The 10,604-nt window shown below is 34.2% G+C and overlaps 1 protein-coding gene across 1 annotated transcript; it reads left to right on the forward strand.

The window, feature by feature from the left end:
• Nucleotides 1-6,481: 6,481 nt before the first annotated feature.
• On the forward strand, nucleotides 6,482-10,273 carry LOC110871802 (protein TIFY 9). Its single transcript, XM_022120539.2, has 6 exons — nucleotides 6,482-6,619; nucleotides 6,713-6,821; nucleotides 6,915-6,987; nucleotides 8,461-8,542; nucleotides 8,635-8,722; nucleotides 10,080-10,273. The coding sequence occupies exons 1-6, from the start codon at nucleotides 6,550-6,552 to the stop codon at nucleotides 10,102-10,104; spliced, it is 447 nt and encodes a 148-aa protein (XP_021976231.1). The 5' UTR covers nucleotides 6,482-6,549; the 3' UTR covers nucleotides 10,105-10,273.
• The last annotated feature ends 331 nt before the right edge of the window (nucleotides 10,274-10,604 follow it).

Raw genomic sequence — 10,604 nt, forward strand, 5'->3', positions numbered from 1 at the left:
ACGCTAAATAAGGCGATTAAAGGCCATTTCCGGGTTTGATACTTAAATCTGATATTTTTATATTTCCAGAAGGCTTAAAATAATTTATTTATTATATGTGGTCGGTAGCAAAAGGTTTGGAGTCGTTTCGATAAATAAAACTCATTTTTATGGCCCGTAAGGGCAAACCGACAATTACCGGCTTAAGCCTACGACTACTAGTTATGCTCAGCCTAAAATTAATTAAAAATCTTTAAAAATGCCAAAATAATATATTACATCAGTGGGTATTAAGTTTGATACCAAAAAGTAGGCTTAACTAGGCTATACGCTAATTACGCCATTTTATTAACATAAAGCATTGATTTAGCGATATTGAGCATAACTCTTAATCTACAAGTCAAACTGATGTCAAACTTTGCATACAAGTTTATATATCGGTAACTAAGGTTTCTACACTTTTACATTTTCATAAATCACGTTTTTAAGATAATAAGGGCATAACGGTCAACATATGAGCAATTAACGGAAATATGCATATTAATTGGATAACTAGTGAACCAAGGTGCATAATCGTAGAGGGTTGTTCTAACATGTATCCTAATCCAATTAAAGCTCTGAGGCATTTCTAAAACATGCCTAAACGGGTCAGAACTGAAAGTCAAAGTGAAAGTCAAACTATGTGACTTTCGGTTCCGAACCGGGTCTAAACAGGAAATAGTCGGGTGGAACATGTTTAGACATGTTCTTACACTTATTACTAAGTTATAACAATGATCAAACAGGTTGTATATGTTCTAGATAGCTAATTATGCATAAATGACATTTTAAGCATCCTGTTGACTTTTTAATTATATGTTTGACCCGACTTTTGACCTGGTTAGAGTGGTGATCAGGGGAAACCCTTTTGAGGTTTTATTACCCACATAAATATCAATCTATAACTACTTTTAATTCGAGGTATGACTGAGCCATTATTGACTAATCTCGAAGTCAAACCGTAATTGCGACGGTTTGACTTTTAGCTAATTAAACAAGCTAAACTCAAATAAAGAAGGACTAGTAGACTTACAAGAGTCCTATGCACGACTTTAGATCAGTTGGACCTGCTTGAGAGCTCCAGGAATGATCAAATCATGCAAATGAAGGTGTGAGAATGAATGTGACATTGGAGTGCCTTATATAGTGGTTTCACCCACCATAAGTGATTGACAAACAAGTCTACCATCAACCACAATCATCCAACACTTGTTACTAGTGTGTAGGGGGTGTTTTAGGGGCCAAGTGAGGTGGAAAGATCGATCAAAGGTGGAGTAACTTGGCTGTGGCAGACAAAGGATCATGCAAATCAAAGTTCTGTCCAGATATGGCAGTCGCGTAGCGCGACTGCCTGAGCCTATAAGCTCGCGCTACGCGAGCACCTCAGATCATCCAACAAACTTTGGTTAAATTGCAGTTTAGTCCCTGGCTCTTCAAACTTCGATTAGGCACTTGTTTATTGCATTTTGAGCCCTCGTAATTGTTCTATAAGGGCCTCAAGACATATACCCACTTTGTTAAGTCCCCGGGTAACTTTATTGTTACCCGAAAAGGCCTAACTTTCAACGTTGACGCTTTAACCCCTCGCACACGAATTCGATCATAACTTTCTCATACGTTAACGAAACTTTACGAAATTTAAATCGTGCATTCTAGTGAGCATGATTAACATTTACAAAGCTTCGGGTTTGTCAAAAGGTCACTCAGAGGTATATCTTTAAACATGTTGACACATTTAACCCCTGTAGTTTGTAATCTCTCACTTTTAGCTTCGTATGATCCATGATTTATTCGTTTGAAGGTATGAGCATCATGTAGGGTTAATGTACATTATATTTATTCACAGTTGACACTTAGAATACGTATATTCACATACTTTCCATGTTTGTCAACTTTAGTCCTTCTATAATATTTCTTTCACACGTTCAAACTTTATGACACGTGTCAACACATTACAGGACGTGAATTTTCGAGGTGTTACATACACTCATCTATGTTGACGATGTCATACTAGTTGGGAATAATATGGAAGAAATGCAAAACGTCAAGACCTTCCTAGACAAACGATTTAGCATCAAAGATCTAGGAGTATTGAAGTTCTTCTTGGGTATCGAGGTAGCTCGCACCAAAGAAGGCCTTGTGCTTAGCCAACGCAAATACATCTTAGACATCTTGGAGGATACGGGAATGACTGGTTGTCGTCCGAGTCAATTCCCAAAGGAACAAAATTTGAAATTGGATAAATGTGATAAAGAAGCTCAAGTCGATGCAAACCAATACCGACGATTAATTGGAAGACTCCTTTACCTTCAAGCTACTAGACCCGACGTTGCATATGTCGTCAATATTTTGAGTCAATTCGTTGGTGACCCAAGAGTTAGTCATTTAGAGGCTGCCAATCGAGTCCTTCGCTACCTCAAAGGCACTCCTGGACAAGGGATTCTTCGGCCAAAGCAGGGCGGCACCAACCTCATCACTTACTGTGACTCGGATTGGCTTGGTTGTCCTTTCACACGGAGGTCACGAACTGGGTACTTACTTCTCTTGGGAGGCGCTCCTATATCCTGGAAATCAAAGAAACAATCGGTGGTTTCTCGATCGTCAATACCGGGCCATGGCGGCTGTGGTTAGTGAGATTATATGGATGAGATGGCTTTTAAAAGAACTTGATATCCCTCAAAAAGGACCGACACAATTGTTTTGTGACAATCAAGCAGCCAGGCACATTGCAAACAACCCCGTGTTTCATGCACGCACCAAACATGTTGAAATGGATTGTTATTTTGTCCGTGAACTTGTCGAGTTAAAAGAGATTCAAACCATGAAAATAGATACAACAATGCAGCTTGCCGATCTATTCACTAAACCGTTGGGTACCAACCGTTTCCGCACTTTACTTGGCAAGTTGGGCATTACGGATCTCCACGCTCCAACTTGAGGGGGAGTAAAGAACCTTACATATTTTAATAGATGAAAATGTGCTAATTTACATCTTGTCTCCCAATCCCTACAAATCCTCTCTTTGACCCATTTTCCCTTGTCCATCGCCCATGCCTTCTCCCTAGCTTGTTTTGACCATTTTGTCTTATTTCCTTTTCTTATGTATGCCTATATATAGATAGGTGGTTTGTAGCTTTCAAATCATTCATTTTTCAACACATCTTTTACCATAATAAAATTGTTAATTCTAAAAGTTTGTAATCTTTTACTCATAGTAATTAATGCCAAATAAACCCATTTGTAAAGTGCTTATCGCAGTCATCAATTCTTTAGAAAACTTTTTAATTATTTTTAAACCGTTAGCCAATGAGGTAACAAAGTAATGAAATAATTTTCATTAAATACATCGGAGAATCTACGACATATTTGACTATATTTTATTATGTTTAATCGTGTTTATATTTTGTTATGTTTAATCGTTATCTATATTATTGAATATTTTTAATTGTAGTAAAATATATTTATTTGTTAATGATAACAAAATTGAACGAAAAATTGTCATGAGGTAATTGTAGTTAAATATAATAACGTTTAAACAAAATAGAATATTTTTAATTGTAGTAAAATATATTTATTGTTAATGATAACAAAATTGAATGAAAAAATGTCATGTGGTAATTGTAGTTAAACATAATAACGGTTAAACAAAATAGAAGTTACTTGTAGTAAAATATATTAATTGTAGTTATATAATGTTTTTAATTAGTTAATATAATATTTTTAGTTCGTTATCCGTAAAGCATCACTACCGGCGACACCGCCGAGCACCGCCAGTCAATGCCGCCCACCACCCACTGTCAACGCCCTACTACCGCCACCGCCACAGGGGCATGAAACGTAATCTTCTCTTATAATAAAAGATTCCAAATAATGACACATGTCATTCTCTCCTCCAACCTTATAAATTTTATTTATATTTGTTTAATAATTTTCTTTTAATATTAATATTAATTAATAACCGTATCACTTATTTTTGTCCTTCTCTTTATCTAAAATTAATAAATAACTTCAATTTTGCAAATTAGACCTTTTTTTTTTTTTTTACTTTTAACCCAAAGTTTTTCATCTTTTATAATTTAATCTCAACTCTTTTTTATTTTCAATTTTGGTCCACCATACTTTTTATCTTTATCAAGTTTTTCGTTTCGTTCTAAATTTTGTGAGTTAACGTACCGCAACGTGCGTGTGGGGGTCAACGTTTTTTCGTATATTCTTTTCCCGTTTGACTGGCACGTCGCGTCACATCTATTTTTCTGCGTTTGACAAGTTCGTCCAACACGAGGGTCCTAGTTGGACTTAGTTATTTTTTCTATGTTTTACGTTTCGCTTTAATTTCTCAGCAACGAGCGTGCATGATTCAAAGATTTTACGTCTACTTTTCGCTCGACGTTATTTTTTTCCCATTTTTATTTATTTTGTTTTTACGAGCTTTTCCGGTGTTTGTGGTCGCTGACAATGGTATAGTATTGCTACTACTTAACGCAGTTTTATGACAACCGCTGCTACGCAGGGGCTTAATATTAGTATTTAGTAAATCAACACTAATACGTTGGTCATGGTTGTTGATGCAAAAGGGATAAAGTTAAAAGTGTTAAACGTTTATCACATTCAAATTTTAAAAAAGTAAAGGTGTATGTTATTTTTCATTATTTTTCATGTTTCATGATTACTCCGGTTGATTAAAAAGATTAGCATATATAGTTAAAAGTTAAAAGTTAATTGCAAAACATTTACAAAAATTAGTCTCTACTCCATGCTCTTGTTGCTTTCCACGTGTCTCTTTTTCTACTTATTATTCCAAGTGTGTGTATATGATGGGACTACTTGGCAGCTGCACAAACTTGGAAAATCTACTCCTCTCACAACAAACAATTAAAATCACTCACGTATCTCGTTTTAAGGTGGTGTTTCACATGAATTACCCTCTCTTTTCACATGAAGCACTCTATGCATTACACCCTATCTTCCCTATAAACATTAAACACACTAAAAGTCTAAAACCAACTATAGGATATAGGATTTGAGGTATGGCTCACAATAGATATGTGTATAACACAGGATTAGACTTGTTTATTAAAGAAGTACATAACGTGATTTTTTTACTTTTTAAAAAGAAATATAATTATGAGGTTAGGATTCATCATTTATTCTTATTGGTACATAAACCGTAAAACTGTGTTATAAACATGAGATATAAAGTAGTTAAACTAGTTGTTTTCATGTTTAATACTTATGTTACATGCGTCGTTAGAGACCTTTTAAACCCGATAAGATACGATTTACCAACCTTAATTTAGAGATGCTATAGAAATAGAGGGTCTACAAAACAAATTTATTAGATGGGTTCTATAGATTATAATATTTTTTTATATATAGCAAAAGATACCACTATTTACAACTTTTTTATTATATGTGTGGTAATTATGATTCATTCTTTAAACACTAGACCGGCTTAAACAAAATAAAGTGTATATAGATACATTTGTCTATAGATTAATTCAAGTCCATGGAAATTAGTTAACCGGTCAAAACAAAAAATATTACAAAAACTATTTAAACTTAAAAAATACACCACCCTCACTCCTCTTCAACACCGTTGTTGTCATCATTGCCTATTGTCTTTACCACCGCTGCCATTGACACTACAACACCGCCACCACCACTACTCAACGCCACCGACATTTCTCCACTACCTCCACTTCACCACTGGCTCACGCACCACCGTTATTGCCACTTCGTCACCGCCACTTACGCAGCCATCGTCGTCCCCAACAACACCTAAGTCATCCTTACTACCAAGCAACCACCTACAAAGTCGCCACTAACCACCTTAAAAAATATAGTTGTTGAGCTTGTTTTGGTATCCTTCTCTAAAACGACTCTTTTCAACCGACTTCATTTTGGCCATAAACCTATTTTGACCCGAACCAAAATATAACTTTTTAACAGAGTTTGTTTTAATTCAAACACGCCCGACCCACTCAATTTGCCATAATGCCAGGCTTATTTTTTTACTACTTAACTTAGTTACGAATCAAACTTTCTATCAGCATATATATCTATATATATAATATATCTATAAATCTATAATACCATACAAAAGATTTGAACAAGATACAATTGTCATTTACTCTCAATTTTAAAACGCATAGTATTCATTTTGGTGCGTAAGATACAACTGTTTTATGCAACAGTTACTAACTTGTCTCCACTTCTGTTAATTAAAACGCCATTTAATAACAATTCGTTCATTTTCTTTCTTCACAAGCTCTAATGTAATATTTACAAAAAAAATATATATATATTTCTAATTATGTTTACCCCAAGTAATAAATATGAAGCTTGGCCAAAATTCAAATCGTTATTTAAAATATTCATGTGTTACAGTATGTCGTTGTAACTAACGTTTAATAAATAAAAAAAGGTAGAGCATGAATATCAGGTGCGTATTAAAGGAAGGGACCCAGAATGTCCTGAAATATATTTAATTTCACACAATTCTGATTACATCAAACCAAACCAAACCAAACAATGTCCGGCATCGAACTTAACCATTCTCGGCCGACCAAGAAGATCTTTCATCGACCTCAAAGCTTCCGAGGTTTATGTTTCATTGTTTTTCATTTTTTATTTTTTTTTTAATATATATGCTTATTGTTTGGTTTATTGAAATTGTTTTATGTTTTTTTGTAAGATATTCAAGGTTGGATTTCGAAGATGAATCCAGAGCTTGTTAAAACCGTGATTGAATCAGGAAAAAAGCCACTCCATTCTGCTCATTATCCACCTACACTTTCTTTGAGGTACCGATAATATATATATATTTTTTTTTATTTTGTTTTAATATTGTTGTAGAAACTAAAATGATTTGAATTGCATGTTTTGGTGAAATCAAGCATGCCGGAGACCACTCCTTTGACTATCTTCTACAATGGGATCGTCAATGTTTTTCAAGTTTCTCCACTTCAGGTAAGGTTATACTTATGCTTGTATGTTTGAATCTTATGGGTAAATCTGAAACTCGAAACATTTAGAACAGGCATCACACCAGTAGAGATAATTTTGAAACTTTTCCATGTATAACGCGGACATGGTAATACCCATATTTTTTTTTTCCATTTCTATTTGTATGTTTTTTTGGTAATAAAGTAATCTTTTAATGCGCCAACTTTTTAGTTTTATATTTCTAATTTTTTATAATAAATTTATAAAAATATCAGAATAGTACGAAATGCATCTAAAGATACCAATAGATAATTCTTTTATATTTCTAATTTTTTAATGATAAATTTATATAAATATTAGAATAGTATGAAAGGGGAAGGTTCAAAATGAAAACCATTTTTTATTGTGAAAACTCGAAAACTAATTAAAAAAAGCCAAAAAAACATACAATTTTTTTTTTTTTTTTTTGCAAACCAAAATTCGCAGGTTTTTTTATATAAAAAAATTTTGTGTAGTGCACATGTGTAATACTACACATATGTATGTGTACTACACATGTGTATTATTACACATGTGCACTACACAAAAGTTTTTTTTTTTTTTTTTTTGAAAAAAAGTTTTTTTTTATATATAAAAACCAGCGATTTTTATAAAAAAAATTGAAAAAAAAAATTTGTGTGTTTTTTAGGCTTTTTTTAATTAGTTTTCGAGTTTTCACAATAAAAGTTGATGTAGTGCGTGGTACGATAAATGAAGATTACACGTTGATTCTACGAATACCCGTGTAGTTCTTCCCCAACCCCCAAATTGTAACCTCAAAGGCCACGGAATTTGAAGTGAAAAAACTGTTTTCTCAAAATTCAATTCTGATTGTTCAAATGACTAGGGCAATACATAAATAGAGACAGAAATTCAAAATGGGCCTAAAAAAGAAAACGGGCCAAACACAAGCCCAAAAACAAAATGCCCAAAATACTTGAAAAAACATAAAAATGGAAACAACTAATAGAAATAAGCGTTTTTTTGGCCCGGACGATGACCCAAACCGCCGTAGGCGTTTGCAGCAAGATAGAGCTTGTTCTCACGTTCGAATCGCCTAGTCGCACGTCCCAAACGGACCTCCGTAGCCCAAGTTAGAGCCATTTTAGTGAGGCCCCTTTTGTTACGCGGTCTTGGGCCTCCAAATACGAAATAGCCCGTTCCTCTACACTTGGACCCGCATCAAAAGTGGTTTGCATTTGAACCATCCCCTAGTATGAAATGCATCTAAAGATACCAATAGATAATTCTTAACAAACTAACGAATATAACCGCTACTCGATAAGTATGAGACTGGGTACGGGGCATGCATGATTTTCCAATCCCTGGACATTATCATGGAAGTATCACACTTCTAGAAAAAATTATTTTTGTGATTTTCTTACTTCTAGCAAAATTATTTTTGTGATTTTCTTTATTTGTCATGATATTAGAGATGTAACAATTTTAATTAATCAGGCAGAGGCAGTTATGAAATTTGCATATGGAAAAGAAACACCAGCATCTCCATCACACAACAAACTCCAGACTCTTAACCAAGGTACTATTTTTCAAAAGTATACATTTTCCTAAAACCAAACTATTTATGAAACTTAACGTGCTAAGCATTCATCATATATTTACTTGATGTAGGGAAGCTAGATGTTGATGAATCGTGTTCAGATCTACCCATCGCGCGTAAAAGGTCATTGCAAAGGTTTTTGAAGAAACGCAAGGGGAGGTTCATCTCGTCTTTACTAAATTCCTATTTAAAACAAGACTCGGTTTTAACAATAGAATCATTTTAGTTATAGTAATGAAAAAAGGTTTGAAAAGATTATAAACCCTAGTGATTTTTGTGATAAAGATATATATATATTAGTCTTGTTCAGTACACAAAAAAAATATGTAATGCTGATCTGTTTTAATGACAAAGATAAATAGAGATGGTATCAAACTTAAAATAATAATAACATGTGTTTATACGATTATCAGCTTAAAAGTGGTTATGTATTAAACAACGCGTGTGTCACATAAGCGTTGTTTGAGAGAGGGAGGTGTGGCAATAAGGCTGGAGGGTGTGGGATGGAGCCCCTAGGGGCTTTATCAGGACACGTAAACGACACGTAGGATCCACGTCGGCCAGGAGGCTTTATCACACCCCCTTTTAACTTGCAGGGTGTGGGATGGAGCCCCTGGCATCAATACCTAATTATTTTTTTATTTATATATTTATTTTTTTGAATTAAATGGCAATTTTAATAACTAGAAAATAAAAAAATATAATTTCATTATAAAAAATAAAAACATTACAAAGTCATTAAAAAACACAAGGTACTAGAATAAAAAAACTACATATATTTCGTTCGAATTTGTGCCTTACGAGCCTCCAAAATAACTCGGTCCTCCTCCGCTAGATTTGACAAATCTCTCGCGAGAAAATCCATGTCTTTTTGGATTTGTTTCTCCATTCTTATTTGTCGGTCTTTTTCCCTAATCGAGATTATTTTGTTGAGACTTGCCTCGAAGTCGCTCAACTTTGGCGGGCCATCCGATGGCGTTGAAGAAGACTCTCCTCATTCCACGCGACAATGGCTCGTTACCACCATGAAGCCTCATCTATGGCGCCCCCTCTTGAATTGCTCGGTGTGGAGGTATACCGTCTAGGGGCGCTGTAGACGATGACATGGCCTGGGTGACGCTAAGAATACCCTCTTATATATCTTATTTAAAATAATATTATACATGCTTATTCACCTCTCACAATTATCTATTTATAATTGATTCGGTATAAAATGACCTATTGTATATATATTCAATCATTTTATGAACACTAAATATCAATTATCATGAGATAATATGGAATGTTTTAGCTTTTTCTTCATTTTAAAAGATTTTTGACTAGTGGCGGATCTAGAAAATCCGCATAGGGGTAACGTTTCAATAAAAAAGGGGTAACGAAATTGAAAAAACGTCAAATTTTTCCAAAATTTACACTACTGTCGGAGCGTTAAGGGGCAACGAAGGTTACCCCTTTTATCACTCTAAGTCCGCCCCTGTTTTTGACACCATTAAATGGTTTGTGGTTTAATTTTCAGGGTGAATATGGGAGCTCCGTACTAAAAAGAAGGCCTGCAATCATTAGGGGTTAATTGTCACTTATGATTAATTTGGATTCATATCCTTTTTTTTTTTTATCATTACGGCTTATATTTCTCACTTTAATTTATATGATACTTATTATGTAAATGCACTGAAAGTGATGAAATGATGGATTCGACGAACTTTGAAAGTGAAGGGGTCTTGATGTAACTTTTGTTTAGCGTTTTAAATGGATATTCCGAATTATGTAACAGTTCCGAATTACATAGTAATTCAGAATAATGAGTTGTCAACAATATGTAATGTTCAAAAGTATTTCCTTTTGAACTTGAAGGTGTCCGTATTATAGTTGGATACTACGGAGCTTCTGTTTGATCCGTAGTATCTATGTGTGTCTATATATACGGTTTGTGATGTTATTTGTTGAAGTTTTTGGAGCATTTGTATTGTTGAGAGACTGGGTATTCTCTCTGGTTTAATACAAGTGCAAATTTATCAGCGAATCCTTTTGTTTCTACTCA

The sequence above is a fragment of the Helianthus annuus genome, chromosome 8 (assembly GCF_002127325.2).
Source record: "Helianthus annuus cultivar XRQ/B chromosome 8, HanXRQr2.0-SUNRISE, whole genome shotgun sequence".
Classification (NCBI taxonomy): Eukaryota; Viridiplantae; Streptophyta; class Magnoliopsida; order Asterales; family Asteraceae; genus Helianthus; species Helianthus annuus.

Coding starts and splice junctions, on each gene's coding strand:
- LOC110871802 (XM_022120539.2), top strand. CDS start 6,550: ATGTCCGGCATCGAACTTAACCATTCTCGGCCGACCAAGAAGATCTTT. Junction 6,620..6,712: donor TCGACCTCAAAGCTTCCGAG/GTTTATGTTTCA, acceptor TTTTTTTGTAAG/ATATTCAAGGTTGGATTTCG. Junction 8,543..8,634: donor ACTCCAGACTCTTAACCAAG/GTACTATTTTTC, acceptor TACTTGATGTAG/GGAAGCTAGATGTTGATGAA.